Raw genomic sequence first — 18,841 nt, 5'->3', positions numbered from 1 at the left:
TAATGCTGGTGGGCGGGCAGTCCCTCCGGACTATGCCGGAAGGTAGGGCGGAAGGCCCTCTTCAGCCTGCTTTCAGGAATCGTGGAAATGGGTGGGTGGTGGTTCGGGTGAGAAAGATGAGACGGACGAAATGAAGACAGAAGAGACTGAAAGATTATCTATGGAATATAACTGCCTCAGCATTTGCCCAAGTGATCCAAGGAAACCACAGAAAAACTTGGACCAAGGCAACGGACCCGGAATCGAACCAGCGTCCTCCCGAATGCAATGGTCTAGATCTCTAGGCCATGCCGTTCGGTAGTCACTAGGCCAACTCTGGCACGTCTTTGGTCCAAGGTTCTTTGTCAAGCCAGGCCCGATGTTATCATTCGGTAGTTCAACCATATCTGGTCCACGCCTAACCCAATCGTATTTTCCTATATGGGACACACACCAACCGGCCCGATAGTAATTTTTAAAATCAATATAGTGGACGACTAAATAAAAAAATAAAAACACATAAAATTGGAGTAAACAGTGGGTTCTTAATAACCAACCCCTTGTGAATTTAGATATTCCTCCCGAGCGTGAGCGACATCCTTTTCTTTCGATGATTCAGTTGTACTTGCCATTTGAAATACATTTAGAATTACGTGGATATAAAAAATAAAAAAATGTAATGGGTTTCTAATTTTAAACTGTAGGTTATGTCCTGGCTTTGTGTTTTTGCACCAATTTACGACAAAAGACATTGTTTTTATTTTATGGAACGTTCACGTCAACAATCTTCCATTAACTGTAGGGGTTGAGCTTATTTGAAAGTGCAAAATTTATTGCCTCCAATTGAATACGACCCTGCGCGACTCCCTGCGACTTTTGTACCGGAAACCAACAAATCTTGTTTCGACTTGACTCCTTATCTATAAATTACCACTGAAACTACATCCATCTATACATATATCGTAGGTACCCATCTATATGACACTGCATTACATTAAAAGCAAAACTACTTTATCATTTCAAAAACGCTTTGCTAAATTTTATTTATAGATAGCTTCAAAAACATTTTTAAGGATAAAGTGCAGAACTTTACTTTTACCTTTATTATTACAGTAAGTTACCATTATAATGGAATTGTAGATCAAAATTTATATTTTCGTTAATGGCGACGTCCAGGTATTATCTCTGTACCTTGCATTTTATGTGTTTAATATGGACCCTACAAAGGTACCAAATTCGATAAATTATTGACCAAGAACTCATGCTCTGTATTTATTTGATATGTGTTGTGTTGTAAATTCACCTTGTCAAAAATATAGATATCTTCGTAAGATCCTTATTAGACGTAGGAAATACTTCAGAAAGCAGTATCCACCTACACATTAATTGATGATGAAGAGCTTCTGGGCCGTGAAAGCCTACCAACTACCTATACATTAGTAAATGACCATGTACTGACTGTACTTTGATATTATATCAACTTGCTTGATACAGAGAAACATTGGTTTGGTCGGCCATTTTTCTTGACTGAGCGGCATGGCGTAGAGATACATTTAGACCATTTCGATTCTGGGTCTGTCTGCTCTGGTCTTAGTTTCTTTATGATTTTATTGAATCAGTCAGGCAAATGCTGGGGCGATAATCTTTCACGTTCTTCTGTCTTCACTTCATTCATCTCACCTGTCTCAGCCTAATTACCACCTATCTATTTCAATGGTTCCTAAAAGGAGCGCTAGTAGCTGGTGGAAAAGGAACACCTAAAAGTTTTTTTTGTCGGTCATTTATTAAAGCCAACTATGTTCGAAATCACAATCCATATCTGGCAATTTCAATCAAGTGATACCCAAGAACTCAATGCTCTTTATTTTCAGTAATGATTGATATAATATTTTCGTTTAAGATTTTGGATTGTTGCTGTATTATTCTTAATATTTTTAATTTAACCACCTTTTTATTTACATTCGTTTACCTGTATATTGGCTTAACAATCAGCCGAAAGATTAAACTTTAACTGATTGTGCGACCGGTCAGTTCGACTCTGCGATTAAACAGTACGTATGATATCTGTTCAAAAAGAATCGCGAATTTTTTTTTCAAAAATTATTTATTTGTTCATGAGTTTCTTTTTTGTCACCTTCAAAGTAATCCCTACACATGTGCCAACGTTTTTTCCAATCCTCGAAGCACTTCAAAAAATCATTTTTGTGATCTTGTTCATCTCCTCCAACTCATAATGCACCACGTCCCTGCAATCGTAGAAAACGGTAAGGAAAACCTTCACATTCGACCTAACTTGGCGCGCTTCTTTCAGTCTTGGCTTGTGCGGCAGCTTCTATTGGAATGATTGAGCTTTGGTTTCCACGTCATAATCATAAACCCATGATTCGTCACCAGTTATGACCCTCTGGAGCAAATTTGGGTCGTCGCCGACAGAGTCCAACAGCTCTTTAACAATGTTAATCGATGCTGGTTTTGTTCGAATATATATTTGATTTTAATATTATTTGAATCGTCGAATTAAAATGATTTTACTCACATAATATAAAAGGATTGTTTTGGAGAAAAATATGTCCGTGTAATTAATATTAATAAATCTTACTTAATAACAGAATTATGCAGTTAGGCGCCAAGAAGATTCACAATGCATGGAAACATTCCCTCTATTCAGGAAATATAAAGTTTATATGTCAATTCACTGGATTTGCTTTATTTTTTAAGGGAAACCGTAAATGTAGTCGTAAACATTTTACGAGACCGATATGTTCTGTCATAAAAATTGATCAGCTGCTTCAGTTCAAATAAATACCAAAAGCTACCGCATTTATTTACTTTTTGCGCTTGTGTTTCTCGATATGAAAAATTAAAGATAAACATTTTATAACAATCATTTTTAAAATATGACTTTATTCAAGGATCTTCTTGATCTTTAAATTTAGTAATTTACTTCGTTTACGTTTTCTAGAAAAGAAAGCCAAAAAGTAAGTAAGGAACATTTAGAGCTTTTGGCCAGTAATTTATTGAAACTGTAAGACGTGGACCACGATTTCGGGCTTACCAATCATTATCAGCACGCCATGGGCAGTTGCGATTAATCCGCCATAAGAGGAAGATGATATAATACATCTAGCCACAGACAGTACATCGGCATGAAGTGATATTTGCTGCAAGAGTAGTATTTATCGAAACTGGGTATGGTGTGCTGATGAGAACTAAGAAATAAAAAATTCAACCCATGTCTGTTGGTTTTGAAAATTCATTGATTATCTAACGCAAACATTGACGTACAAGTTTCAATTTAATTTTCACTGCACCAGTTAATTGGGTCACATGTTTGTAGCTGAGGACCTTTATTTGACACATCATATATTAACTATTTAATTTTTGCCCTTTAACGTCTTAGGGGCGCGGCATGGTTTAGTGATTAGATCATAGCTTCTCATTTGGGAAGACACTAGTTCGTTTTCCTTCATCCAAAATTTTTAATAGTTTTCAAGGACTGTGTAGACAAATGCTAGGGTAATATTAAGTAATTAGATAGTATTTCACTCTTCTACTGTTTACATTTCGTTTGTCTCATTTTTGTCTTTGTAATGACAACCACCCAAGCATTTCTACAAATCCAAGACCATCCATCGGCATCAGCAAATGAGGATATGACTGTGGTCTATTTGCGAGGTCAATAGTCAGAATAAGAAGATGGATCTTGACATTCGTTATCTCATGTTGAGGTCCATTTTGAGGAAGTTGACCATTTCTACCAGGTTTTGTCTTGTGGGACCATTATTGGAGGTTGCATTGGCTATAGTGTGTTCGTGGTCTGAGTTCATAATCATCATCGTCACCATAAGGTCGCCAGTCCTAAGACTGGTTGGACACGCACCTCAACTCTTTCCTATCCTGAGCTAATCTTCGCATTTCCCTGAAATTAGAACATCCCACATCCTTAACTATTTGCGAACAGTAATCTAATGTAGGTCTACATCTACTCCTCTTAACTCCTGTTTCTGCCTCTAATATGTTTCTGACTAGACCTTCATGCCTGAGAAGCTGTCCTACCAACCCATCTCGCCTATTTTTTATTGACTTCCATAGAGTCCTCCGTTCTCCTATTTTTTCTAACGTCTCTTCATTTCTAACCTCTATCTACGGTATCCTCATCATTCGCCGGTAACACAACACTTCGAACGCTTCTAATCTTTTCTTTTCCGTCGCGCCCACCATCTAAATATACACCTTAAACAATCTTTTTCAAATTTCTAAATTAATCGTTCCCGGGCATAGAAGTGACTTCTTTTTATTGAAGGCGACTCGACCCTGCGCTATCCTCTGCTTCGTATCGCTTCTACTCCTTTCGTTCTGACTTATTTGACTTCCTAGATACCTCAAAGCTGCAACTTCTTCTAATCTTTCGTCCCCTACCTTTACATTCGCTTGAGTCCATAATGGTGTCGGAAATTTCTGTCTTTCAATGCGACAAGGGTCGGGTGGATTTGGATTGGGAGGCGATCAGACCATATAGTAGGTAGAAGGTTGTCGGTGATGGAGGAATTGCTTGCTGCGTGCTTCTTGTGAAATACCAAGTCGTCGAATAACCTCTGACTTAATTGTCCTTCCCTTACGTCAAAGGGTTGACGAAGATGTCACGTACCTTTGCAGCATATCAGGGATCATGATTACTAAAAACGTCTAAATTTGATAGCTTCCAAAGTGATCGCAGACGCATCGCGCGCTACACTGCATTTGGTATAATAAACTCTATTCCTTAGGATTTTTTCTGTGTTTTGTACATCTTCCCCAATGATATGTTAAGATATTTTCAATTAAAAGCAATGGTCTTAGAATCTCATATATACACGTCTTTTATTTGTTGCCACTGTAAATTGTTGGACAGCTGTTCTAAAAGGAAAAAATGTTTTGCATTGCTACGCTTCTTTCAATTAAACTTATCTTGCAATCAAAAGAGAGCAAAACTGTTGGCTGGGTTCTGTTCCTAGTAACATTTGGCCTGTATCCCGGGGCCAATCACTTTAAAGGAAGATTAGTGAGCGGTATGATATCGCTAATAATAATAATTTTTGATGATGAGACTTTCCAGTCAAGAGGCAATTACGTAAACGTTCCAGAAAATTAGAAAGGCTGAGGACGCATAAAGTTTCTCGCATTTTCTATAACGAGTTTCTTTACATAATGAGTTCATGTTCAAAGAATAATAATTTTGCGTCCATCTTTTAGATAATACATTTATCTATCAATATTATTTTAAACGTACGTAAGTCGATCTGAGAGCATAACTTAGATAATTAAAGTCGTATAGGTACATGATACATAATTACACAAAATTGTAAATGCAAATTTTTTCGAGAGTGATATCTATAAAAAAAACTTCAGAACCAACCATGCAGGTAGTGTTGCACTAGACCTCTGCTTCCGCATACATTTTCACATCCGCCTCTGCATCTGGTTCCGAATTTTTTATAACGGAAGCTTATCGGAATTTAACAAAATCTTATTTGTCATCTTTTTAAAAATTAGTATATCGGTAAACAGTAAAACCTGCGTCAGCTTTCAGCGCTTTTGTAACATTGTGAACGTATATCATTATCAACCGTTTATGTTTATAAAATATTAGCGTCAATGCAACGCTATAGCCAGCAAAATTTAGTTAATAATAATATTGTCCCTGTGTAAATAACTTTATTTAGGGCTTAAATCTTATTTTCAAACGAAAACTATAGGAGGACGCTTTTGCTCCAGCCACTTCCTCTCGTAGCCGCTGTCATACCTCAGGTTGTTAAAGCAACCCCATTAGATATCAAAAATACATAAATATTTAACTTTTTTAGTAATTCTACAACCTTGCAGCACTTGATGAGATATCTACTTACCACTTATACATACATCGAGGACGCGTGGTTTAGAACAAATTTATTTAAAATTCAGGGGTTGCTTTGCGGGGGTTTTCATGGTAAACTGATGTGTACAGGGTGACCCAAAAATAAGTGACTACCACCGATTTTTTTAAATGGTAGCACCTATTTTTTTTTATTCGAAGGTTAGCGTTTCCGTTAGCTTTTTTGTAATGTATATGACAAAAATCCGTTTTTATCGTTAGATATAAGACAGATGCTTTTCACAAATTTTTATCAACACAAAAGTTTTGGTATTTTTGCGAACCAAAACGGTATTGTCTTGCTGCATAGTGGAAATTATTAAAAATTGGTAAAGATTCCAGGAGGATATCTAACATTACCGTGCGGCATTCATGATGCAAATATTGAACCACAAATTATATTTTATACTGTTATAGACATGCATCTGCTATTACCTACCTGAAAAACAGCTGATGAAATTGAGTTGCAAATGAGGTAAATAAACAACCCAAGGCGGTAACAAGTCCTCCCATAACCGCAGTTACTCGCGTGGATTTGCGTCTACAGAACGCTATGGTAACTGGAGATATGAGGAGGGCTACTCCTGTTGACATCGCTCCCAACCAACCTATCAAATAAATGAGATATTTCAGTTTCAATTGGATTAAAACGAACCAAAAATTAGGAAATACCAAAAAGTACATGAAAACGATGCAGGGTATAAAAGTACTTAAACATATTAAAGAGTAATACAATCAACAAATAAAAAGTATAATTTGAATCATCATCAATGCCTGTAGCCTAAAAGCCGGCTACAAAAAATGTGGCCTAATCGAACATAGTTTTTATTTTTTGTTATGATTCCGATGATGTCATCTAAGATAGTGGCCACTTTGCAGACGCCATTGCTGCAATTATAGCCCTGTAAATTGGTATATTATTTCATTTATAGCTTGTGAAATTTTTAAAAATATTTGCAGAAATGTAGGTTGTAACCTAACCTCTCCCAGAAGCGATAAAGCGGTGGACAAAGGGTCAGAGGCGGATTAAATGTCAAGAGCGTCCTAGGTGGCGTTCATATTTCATTTTGCAAAATAATTTTTGTAAGTACTTCCTTATTTTGAAGTGAAACTTCTTTACGCACGGTAGGGTAAGTTCGTTTCATGCGAGTTGCTATGTAACGAAATCATGCAACGCATTTCCCTCGCTGTCTGTCCCTATGTATGCTTAGATCTTTAAAACTACGCAACGGATTTTAATGCGGTTTTTTTTAATAGATAGAGTAATTCAAGAGGAAGGTTTATATGTATAATACATGCAAAATATAGTAGAGAAACACTGATAATTTTAGAGGTTTGTAATGTGATGTCGTAAATAAACACATTTTTTTGCGCTTACATTGCAAACGCAGGCTGAAGCCTACGAGATAGATCAAAATAATATACTACAGTATTGTACACCTTAAAAAGGTCTATAAAAAAGTCCGTGATGGTATATGTCTATCTCTTAGGGATAACCCACAATAACCATATTTTATCCTTTACTTTTTACGAGAAATAATGACTTATTTACGAAATGATTTTAAGCAATGCAGCATTAATCCTTATCCAGTTAAGTACTTTTAAATACATTGTGCATTTAATATAGATCAATATGGCCCTTTACAGTATATAATTTAAATGAATATTTCCGAAGATATCACAGACTTAAAATGCAGGGACTTTAGCGGTTGCGGCGGTACCGGCCGGGAGGCCGGTTTGTATTGTCTAATGACAATAAAGCTGTGATTGTTGTATATAAAGACATTCTATAGTAAGTATATTTATTATCAGCATTGCACCCGTGCGAAGCATAATGTACAAATAATACCATTACACCAATTCCTTAACCCCTATCCCGGTATGTTTGAAGAAGTTTCGCTTCAGTAGCGTGTGCATGTGCCTAGTTTGCCTTATGCATAATCCGCCACTGCAAAGGGTCGAGATTGACATTACTGTGACATAGTTCTACAACTTTGCATTTATGAAGAATACTAATTCATAAATAGTTTAATTACATAGTAGTATAGTATTCTAAATATATGCTAAGTTGTAGAACTATGTTGCGGTGATGCCAATTTTTACTCTTTGTTCGTAGCTTTATCGCTTCTGGAAGAGGTTAGGTTACGACCTATATTTCTGCAAATATTTTTTAAAATTTCATAAGCTATAAATGAAATAATATACCAATTTACAGGGCTATAGCTACTATAATCGATCATATTTATTTGCCGAAGAGACTGCTCGACCACCCAAATTGCAGCAGCAATGACGTCTGCAAAGTGGCACCTATTTTAGACGCCGTCATGATTAGACGGTTTAACATACAAATCCAACTTTTTTTACATCATTATGCATAGCTTTGTCAAATAATTAGGTATAAGCCGCTACCGGTTAATTACGTCACTGTTACAGCAGTAAATACCTGGTGAAGGATGAAGAGGCATTTGGAATTTTCTTTCGATTTCCATTTGGAGCATTCCAAAAGAGAGAAGGAGGCCGTGACCTAAAAAGCTAACAATAAATCCTGCGAAGACGACGACCCATCCCCAGCCACCCTCCGGATAATAATGCTGTTTTAATGTTAACAGTTGACGGAGATCGGCAACAAGGCGAGCTGCCCGAGATGCTGGAGCATCATCAGCTCCAGAATTCTATAATTTTTAGAACCAAACTAAATAAAAAAAATCAAGAACTACACTATATTATTGTTTGGAATATTTTTATAAATATGTATTTTCATTTTGTAACTTAGGTGACTCAATTTAAATGAAATAAAGTGGGAGATGATTTGGAAGTAGGAATAATAAGAGAAGAGCGTATATATAAATGAACCAAACCACTGACTTTTCTACTTGAACGTAAAAAGATAAGAACAGGAAACAAATAGGAATTTATATTTTCTTTAAGATGCATGCATGGGTAAAATCAGTACCTATTTACGAAAATTCCAATTGAAGTGTATTTCGAACTTTAATATTTTAGAAAGGCTATTATATTCTTGTTATTTTACGAATAAATCAATACTATGAATACATAGTATATATTTCGATACATTCCATATTTTTTGAAATTTCGCATTTAATCAGTAAAAGTAGTTATTTTCTCATTAAAAAATGGTTAAATAATCTTAAATTCTTGGTCAGCAATTTATTGACACTAAAAAACGTAGATCGATATTTCGAACGTACTAGTTCTCATCAGCACTCCAGAAATTATCGATTAAATCTAACCTACTTTGTTACAGCAATCAAACCAAATGTGTTCCGAATTATACAATTAATTTAAATCTAAAAACTATATTGACTATAGATATTATACTATACGTTGAAAAATCGACTTACTATGACCTGTCCTTCATTCGTTTCAAACCTACCACTAGGTTCAGCAGTGGTATGGGAATGAACAAAATTCAGAGCAATGGGGATTGAAAAAAACAAGAAAGGGCTAATTCCTGTCACCACACTCGAGCCTCTAGCTTCACAAAACTTGTTAAAACTTATTTCTTGCAAATGCAAAAATGGATGTCAGAAAGCTTGTGGATGCAGAAAGGTTGAGTTAAAATTAAAGTTCCATCGCAAGATAGCGATGAAGAGAAAGAAACGGAGACTATTATTGAGCAAACAGATAATAAAATGGAGAACGAAGAGGACTGCAATGAAACTGATAATCCCATCGCAGATGATGTGGATGAAATTTCGGTCTGTGACGTTTCGACTGGTACTACAGACAATGAATTCACAACGCCTGGTCCACTAAGAACAGCGAAGCAAAGGAGAATGCGCTAAATTTCGGGATATTGTCGGCCGCCTACTCTACCTCAAGGTGAAATGAGTTTTTTGGTCAAAATGAGTGTTGAAGTACAATTTGCGACGCTCATACGCCAAAACTATTGATTTTACCGAAAAAAAGGTTGTTACATAAATTGCAGGTAATTGTCTCTAGATTCATTTTGTATATAACTGTTTTTATTGTAAAATAAGTCGGAAAGGAGATATTTTAAGTACCATTTTTCCAATATGGCGGCGCGAATGGCAAAAATACGAGGTAGCAAAGTTGGAATTCGGAAAGAGCACATCAAAATCTATAAAACTACCAATTTTTAAAACTTCCGGAATACTTTCATCCAGGTAATCCCTATTTTTCGAACCAAACGACTAATAAGTAAAATTACGAGTTTTTTTTTGGGTACTTTAAAGTGTCTAGCAGAAATTACCGCCGATGGGAAGTGCTTGGCAGTGTTGACTATCAATTTTTAACAATATTCTCTAAAACATTTTGTAATCAGGTATACATTCGTTGAAAGTGCATACTAAGCCTACTTTATACCACCCATTTTGTTACTCAGAAAATAAGTAATGCCTGACGTTCTGAGATCTTCCTCTAGAATGACATATGCATATAAATCCGCTTCCTCTTTCAATCGGATTGGAACACAAGATACGTCATATAACAGTGTAAAAGGTGGCCCGTATCATATAATTTTTTTATTATTCACCGGACCAGTTTCTTTAATTTGGAAAGCTTAAAATCGTGTAAAAGTAAAAGACGAAAGGGACGTATAGTAAAAAAAACAAGGAATGATTTACATCGGTACACAATTATGACAGGTGTCAAACCATTACACCGAAGTAACAAGGCAAAAAACTACTTGTTCCATTATGTAACACGTTTTCGAATTCACGCCATTATTCACTAACAACACTGAGTGATCGATGTTGTCAGATGCTTAATTAAATATGCAGATTGTATCAAGCTATAAACGAGGGCATATTTGGACTGAATAGGCGGCATTCTCATCGCAGAAAAGAAAGTAAAGGTCAAGAGCGAGGCTTCACTCACATACGAGGGTGGATTGATAAGTTTCCGGCCTAACCAAGAGATGACGCCACTAGGCCTACCTTGAGGTGACATTCTATAGTACCATCCTTGGATAGCTTGTAGCTATAGTTTCAGCCCGATCTCCTTGCTAGTGTAGGTTTGACAGCACGCTGAACAAGACGCCTCTGTGGTTTTCGTAAAAATGGAAAAGCAGGAAAATCGTGCTGTCATCAAATACTTTTATTTGAAGGGGTTAACGCCGAAGGAAATTAAAAAAGAGATGGACTCAACACTGGGGACATCCTCCCCGTCATATTCAACCGTTAAGCAGTGGGTTTCCGAGTTTAAAAAGGGTCGTGTGAGCACCTCTGATGGGCCTCGCTCAGGACGCCCCGTTGAGGTCACAACTCCAGATATGATCGAAAAAATTCATCAAATAGTGCTGGGAGACCGCAGATTGAAAGTGCGTGAGATAGCTGAGACCTGTAAGATGTCATATGAACGTGTGCAACATATTTTGCACCAACATTTGCATATGGAAAAGCTCTGTGCAAGATGGGTGCCGCGTTTACTAACAGTCGACCAAAAATTGATTCGAAAAAACATTTCTACCGCAAATTTGTCATTGTATAAGCGTAATCCAAGCGAATTTTTGCGTCGATTCGTAACCGTTGACGAAACGTGGGTCCACCACTACACTCCTGAAACCAAAGAACAGTCTAAACAGTGGATTGGACCAGGGAAACCAACTCCAAAGAAGGCAAAAACAATTTTTTCGACGAACAAGGTTATGGCTACTGTTTTTTGGGATGCAAGAGGTATTATATACATTGATTACCTTGCAAAGGGTAATACTATCACTGGTCAATACTACGCAGACTTATTGCAACGTTTGAGCCACGAGGTGAAAATTAAACGACCTCATCTGGCGAAGAAAAAAATCTTGTTTCATCACGATAACGCACCAGCGCACACGTCAATCGTTGCGACGGCTAAAATCAACGATCTAAAGTTTGAATTGATGCCGCACCCTCCTTACTCTCCAGACCTAGCCCCGAGTGACTATTTTCTGTTCCCTAATCTCAAAAAATGGCTTGGCGGTAAGAGATTTGCGGACAATGAAGAAGTAATCGAAGCTGTAAATGGTTATTTTGAGGAGCTTGACGAATCAGTCTATAGAGATGGCATTAATAGACTGGAACACCGCTATGAGAAATGTATCAGCCTTGGAGGAGATTATGTTGAGAAATAAAAAAAAAAAATTTTTAAAAACCTTGTTTTTCTTGGTCAGGCCGGAAACTTATCAATCCACCCTCGTATATCGAGTCTTCCGAATATATAGAGGATTGACTAGCTTTTTAATAATGGGTACAACGAAATTAATTGCTTAACATGACTTAACTATTAACTATTTCTTCATTATCACACAATTAATAGCGAATAGGTACTTGTGAGTGAGGAAAACATTGTGACGGGTGGTATTTAATAGTGGAACGATATTTCTGTTAAAAAAATAAAATAAAACTTGCTTTTCGAATCGCGTCTGGTATTTTCAACAGATTACAGACCATATTTTAATAATTTTATAAAAAGATTATGAAAATGTATTAAAAAACTTTTAATTTCGGATCAATAAAAATATCTTACCTAAAAATCGACTATAATAAAATAAAATACCATAAAATAACATTAATTAATCAAAAAGTATAACTTTAATAACTGAATATGATAGGATACACTTCTTACATATTCTTTGTGAACACAGGTCATTTTGGACCAGTGATTAACATTTGGTAGCATTATGAAATTTATATATGTATATTTTAATTAACAAATTAGTTTTTGCTCATTTATTTATTTCGTCAGGATAAAATTTTAGCAGGAGTAATAACTGTAAAAATAGGCTTCTTTTCTCAAAATTTTAATGTAATAGTAGCCGAATTTCTATCTTAAAAGTAGGTACTAAAGATATGGCTTTTTGTGGATAAATCTTCATTTATTGAAGAAAATTTATTACTTTGAAACATCGGACCCCCTTACCTTTATCGAAAATGTGATTCTAAACAGCGTTCTCATGTAACTTTTTACGATTAAATCATTAGAAAAAGTTATAGAAGAAAAAACGAAAAAATCATCGAAAAACTACTTTATATTGTTTATAAATAAAGTTCCTCCCACTTGCGAGCGTGCGCACAAGTTTATTAGTACGTAATTGTTTACTAACTTTAACTAACAGATTCGGCGTGATCGGTGATTTATCGCAACTATTTATAGCGTGCTGATGAGAACTAACGATAAGTTCAAAATAGCCATTCACGTCTGTTAGCTTCACTAAATGATCAATTGTTCTTCACTTCATAAACAAAGTGTAAAGTAAATGGACAAAACAATGAAGAGAGGTACCTTTTGTAGCTGAATTTGAATTTGGCCAGTGTATCAAGATTTTCAAATATTTAAATTTGGCTTATTTCGTTTTGAGATTAGATCTCAAAATTTTAATGTGTCTAGGCAACATTTGAGCTCATCGTCGAAAAATTATCATAAATGAAGACGTTCCTACAAAACTTTGATTTTTAATTTAATTGGTTTTTCCAGTTCTGCGTTAATAAATTCTGCAAAAGCGTGTACGAAAATACACAAAGAATACAATAACTTTTCGTGAAAAGCGGCAAGAGTTTACAAAACTATTGGTAAAATCGATAAAAATAAGAATATAAAATCGGATATAAAGACACAATGAGGATACGAAATACTTCGTTCGAAAGTGATAATGGATGAGTTCAGAAAGTTGGAAAGAAGATGAAAAATTGTTGAAAGAGATGAGTGAAGTTTTAAGTTGCCTGAAAATTCGCGTTTAGTATTAAATCATCATCGCAAAGGTAACAAAACTGGGGGAAAACGTTCAGCAGCACCGCTTGAATAAGCACAAGTTAAAAAGTGAAGAAAGATTTCTGCACAAATTCTTTTGAATAAATTATGAAAGCTAGTGTTACCTCTGTAATTGTTTTATGTTATTATCCTTTTATATGCTACTTATACCAATATCATTAATGGTAAAGGCAATGTAAATAACTGTAACAATAAAAACACTTGAAATAGTTCTACAGGTCTCCACGAGACTCTATGAACAAGGTTCTCAAATTTTGACGTTTCTGCAAGACAACTCGGTAACTATAAGAGATACAAAAAAAAAATTAATGGCGGTTTCTCGATCTCTTCTTTTGAGACCAATTTAAATACATGAATTAGATCTTATGAATATGAATATATGAAACTGAATTTACATACTATAGGTATGAAATTTTGTCTTAGTTCATACAAATTGTCAGAGATTTTTTTGGGCAAATTATTTTTAATGTGCTCCCAAACTAAGAAAAATACAGTAGTGTTTAATAATTCCGAGTTTCGCTATTATGAGGTGCGCCATCTTGCTGAATGAACTTGTTATTTTTTTTAAGTAATGATAAATTTTCCTTAAACTTGTCAATAATATATAGGTCTATTCAGATATCATAGTACCGATGATTATTAAGATGTTCTTGAAATAAATGATAAGTTAAAATACGAAAGACTGCTAGAACACACCAAATATTGTCTATATAAATTACCTTCAAAAAAATTTTTTTTTGTGAACTCATAAAAAACTGTTTCCCCCACCTTTTAATATCTAATTCTATTATATAGAATGACTGGAAATTGAAGAAAAAATTTTTGGAGCCATTTTGGTCTGGAGCCCCAATTCTGCATAATTACCAATTTAATAATCACACCCAGCTGTAATCCTCATAACATATGTTTTACATACCCCGCAATAGCTTCCCAGTCCTGAATCATGATGGGATAAATGGGGTAACGACCTGGATCGTGTGATATGGAGGGGGTTTCGGAGCGGTCTTTCTCCATGAGAATACGACAGCTCCTCGTCGGTTGCTGCCATTCTCCACTTCCTTGTCTGACGTTATTTCTGTTGTTGTCGTTGATAATGTTGTTGATGCTGCTGCTGCCGCTGCTGCTGCTGCTGCTCCTTCTTCTCCTTCTTCTTCGAAATATCATCGCTACATCACAGCTTTAGTGACCGGATGTTAATTCGAAACGATCAGAAACGGCCATTGAAGGAACGGACGCGAACGCGAAACGAACTCATCATTACGAAACACGTGAATGTTGCTATTGTTGTTGAAGCCATTGAGGCACAGGAATAATATGTACACAACGTTTACGAATTTAAGAATAAAAGGACCCAATACAATTATGTCCTGTTCATGATTTAGGTTTTACTGTTTTGATGGATAAAAGGTGCGTTTTGTTACAAAAAGTTAATGCTCTGAAAAAAAATACAGAACCTGCATTAATGATCATTACTTAGAATTCACTCGTCTATGTGTCAGCTGTTGGCGAAGGTCAAGAATAGGTATGTGTGTTTCGCCGAAAATCGATAAGAAAACGCGGTAACATTTCTTAACTACTGCCGGCTCGTTACTTGGGGTACTTTTTACATCTACGTTGTGGTACTACGTTAGCCGAGATGCACTCTACATTGCCTACGGATAATACCCTTCAAACAATCCGGAATAATGATCAGACATAGTGTATAATGATGAAAGCGGTAAGGAATGGTTTAATCTAGGACAACAACTTAAAAGGAGTGAAGGAAATGGCATTAAAGGAGATGGAGATAAAAGAGCATGTGGAGAAACAAGCAAAGGAATAAAAGAAAAGAATAAAGAGAATGGAAATGTAACTGGAAAAGAAAAGAAGAGAGAAGAAGAGAAGAGGGAGTTTGAAAGAGTTATAAAAGAGAATATGGAATTGAAGGTAGAAGTAAAGGAAGTATGGAAGGTAAAAAAGAAGGTATATGGTGCAAAAATGAAGAAGTGGAAACAAAAGATGCAGGTGATGAGAAACGGTAGAAAACTGAGAGGGATGGAGGTTTATATATGAGATGGTATGATGATGGAATGATGACCTCTAGAGCTTTCGAGTACTTCTAGAAGTCAAATCATTTGTTGATGCGACTAAGTTAGTAAATTGCAGTTTTAATAAGAAATATCTTCCACGATTTTAATATTTAATCAATTAAAAACACACAGTAATATAGTTAAAAATAACTGGAACAATGGAAAGGTGGCAGAATCACTGAAGAAGTTGCAGTTTTGTTCAAGGTCAAGATCAGATTCCTTCTTTTATTTAGCAACTCTTGTGGAGGTCATTTCTTTTATGCAATTTACTGGCTGTTCCTCATCGATAAGTATATATTTTTAAATGAACCCTACAGACCATGATGACCTAGAATTTCGATTTATATCTGAACGTAACATTTTGTGCTCTTCAAAAATTCGCGTTTAAAAATGGTAATTTCCATTTGAAAATTTTCTAGTTGATATTAATAAACCTTCAAGGTTGTGACCAAATCTGGGTCAAATTATCGCTAGATATGTCTTCTTAAATTTCAACAACGTACGTAAAGGTGATTTTTTCCTGGTGCTATTCTAAAATCGACATAATTAATCTAGTAACGGTAGAATTTTTGAAAATTGTGTTTCTTTCCATTGCATAAGTTTTAAAAAAATTCGTTTCAAATCTTCATTTGATGTACTTTCTAGATGACTTAGAGTTAATTTATTATTCATTAACTATTTGGCCAACAATGAGTATTTGGTTGTTTTAATTTTATTTTACTATAATATAAAAGCATTCGTTATGCATTAATTGTAAGGAATTGAACAAAAATTCGTTTCTATAATTGAAGGTTTAGTTTTGGTTCAGTATATACCGTGGTCTATTATAATTAATACGGATTTTGCATTATGCGGGGGTTGCGTTAGGCGATGTTCACACTATCGAATACCTACCGTATACAACGATCAATTTTTAGTATTTGTTCTGAAAATATGGTGAAGTAGGTACATAATTTGCAGCATCTTACGTAAAGTCGTTTTCGTGACAGATGCCTAAAATCATAATTTTGATGGACCTTAAAGTGTTAATTGAATTCCAGAATAACATAAAAAATATATATAGTTAAGACGATCAAAATTGGCATAGTCCGAAGTAAATTATCTGTGAGAATGGGAGTATCTTCTTTCTTGTTTCCACTTGGGACTTGTAGTCATTTTCTGAGTTTTGAACACGCTCCTTGTTAAGTTATGAAATACTTCATGAGTGAAAAGAGATAACCGAATAACAGTAAGAGGATGCTTAGGCACGTAAAAGATCAGGGTCGGCTTTATAACTGCCTGATTGGAATTATATTGAAGCGAGCACGAGCGTGTTTGTGTGCGATCGGGCATACGTGTGTGTGTGAGCGGCTTATCGATTCGTCGACTAGCCGCGGACGCTTTTCTTCATGTACGCCGTATCTGTAAACGTGTGTGTCGTACCTGCGTTCCGGGAAAGCAATTAAACCGTTCAAAGAAAACGAGACTTTTCTGGACGGCTCGAGAAAGTTCCCGACAGGAAGCAAGGGAGTATTTAAAGGAAGAGACGATCGCCGAGTAGAGGAGAAATAAATTGACCGTTGCAGAAGTGAATCAAGAAATAAATTGACAGTGATAGAAGTGAAATAAATAGAACAGTGAATAGTAACAGTAGTGTAAATAAATAGAATAATTACCTAAGTTAGTAATAATTTAATAGTGTTTTTAAGTTCAATAATAATTAGTGTAAATAAATAGTTTTCTTCTTAGAAGTTAATTTGTTAAACCCACGAACATTACAATATGTATATTTAAACAAGCGCTTTACATTCCTAAATTCCCAAGACTGTTGAACTTTATTTAAAGTAAGATGCTGGCAACATGCTCAAATTCTGCTTGTGTGCATCCCTTTCTGTTACACATCAATTGATGTAATGTTATTCCTTTTTCTTTATTAGTGCCCGCTGCAATTCCTATCTGACATCTCCTTTATATGTTTACAATATTCCCTATAATGTGTGTCGTGGGTAAAAGTAGACGTTCGCAACCGCTGTAGTTTAGTGAGTAAGTTGAAAGAAGAAAGTAAATGCGATAGTTTTATTGTGGACTATGCCAATGTTGAACGTCCCAACTATATGTATTTATTCTTTGCTTACAAAGCATCCGACAAGCAATGTCCAAGTTTACAATAAAAAGAAACTCCTTCTTCTTTTATAGCTTTCTATGTATAGCCTTTTTGACTCTAAGTATGAATAACATATTTACCACAAAATTCGACAATAAAAAAAGGAGTAGTGAAGGCTACATTTAAAAATAACAGTTGTAAAATAATAAAAAAACCTACCTACAACACATGTCAAAATAACAGCGATAAAATTCAAATTAGGATAATGATCCCCGAAGGAACTAATAAAGATGCCAATTGTACCTAACTTACACTTTTTAAAATCTTTGGCATCTAACCAATTCCAACTGCAAGTGCATCTAAATTCATAAAACTTTCAACGGTTGCCGTTTTGCAAATATATTTCGTTATTTAATGGCTTATTAAATTCAATGAAACACAGTTAAAATAGAAAATTATGAGGGAAGTGTGCTTCCTATTGGCTTCGAAATAGGTAGCGGTTTTAGCGAGAGGAGTTTGTACGTACACAAAAAGAAAGATAAATTCGTCTTCAAAGAAAATTATGGAACATTGCGATTATTAGACATTTAGATGAATTTTTGCAGGGTTAATTTTAATACACTAAAGTAATTATGATAATAATAATTACAGATAACCTCAAGATAATAATCTCTCGTAGCTACGTGGTAAAGCTTTGTTGATTAAAAAACTTTTTAACAAAAAAATTAAACCGCCGAAAAAACTGAAAAGTAGAACATAATAAACCTTTATTTTATTAACCTTAATAACTCAGTTCTTTAACTAATGTAAGTATACTTAAGTAATTTTGAGACGGCGCTAAACAATCAATAAACAAAGATCACCAAATTGCCTTAAATTTAAAGAAATAACCATTGCATTGTTAATTTGATTTGGTCATTTCTTTAAATTTAAGGTAATTTACAGATCTATGTTTATTGATTCTCTAGCGACGACTCAAAATTACTTAGGTATAGTTACATTAGTAGAAGAACTTAGTTATTAAGGTTAATAATATAAAGGTTTATTATTTTTTGCTTTTCAGTTTTTTCGGCGGTTTAATTTTTTTGTTAA

The 18,841-nt window shown here is 35.1% G+C and overlaps 1 protein-coding gene across 5 annotated transcripts in view; it reads right to left on the bottom strand.

Moving 5' to 3' along the window:
- Positions 1-18,841, bottom strand: part of LOC108741892 (monocarboxylate transporter 12-like) — a 266,895-nt gene that overhangs the window by 11,818 nt on the left and 236,236 nt on the right. For 3 of the 5 annotated variants that reach the window (XM_018476866.1, XM_018476893.1, XM_018476889.1), the window contains one exon: positions 6,309-6,477. In XM_018476866.1, coding sequence (XP_018332368.1) covers positions 6,309-6,477 — 169 coding nt within the window. Of the gene's footprint in view, positions 1-6,308; positions 6,478-8,312; positions 8,542-14,513; positions 15,033-18,841 lie in introns of all 5 variants that reach the window. The other 2 variants (XM_018476874.1, XM_018476880.1) reach the window with 1 other exon arrangement.

This window comes from Agrilus planipennis, unplaced genomic scaffold (assembly GCF_000699045.2).
Source record: "Agrilus planipennis isolate EAB-ADULT unplaced genomic scaffold, Apla_2.0 scaffold24, whole genome shotgun sequence".
In the NCBI taxonomy this organism is placed as follows: domain Eukaryota; kingdom Metazoa; phylum Arthropoda; class Insecta; order Coleoptera; family Buprestidae; genus Agrilus; species Agrilus planipennis.
Note: the sequence above shows the minus strand (reverse complement) of the source record. Positions and strands in the feature narration are given on the sequence as shown.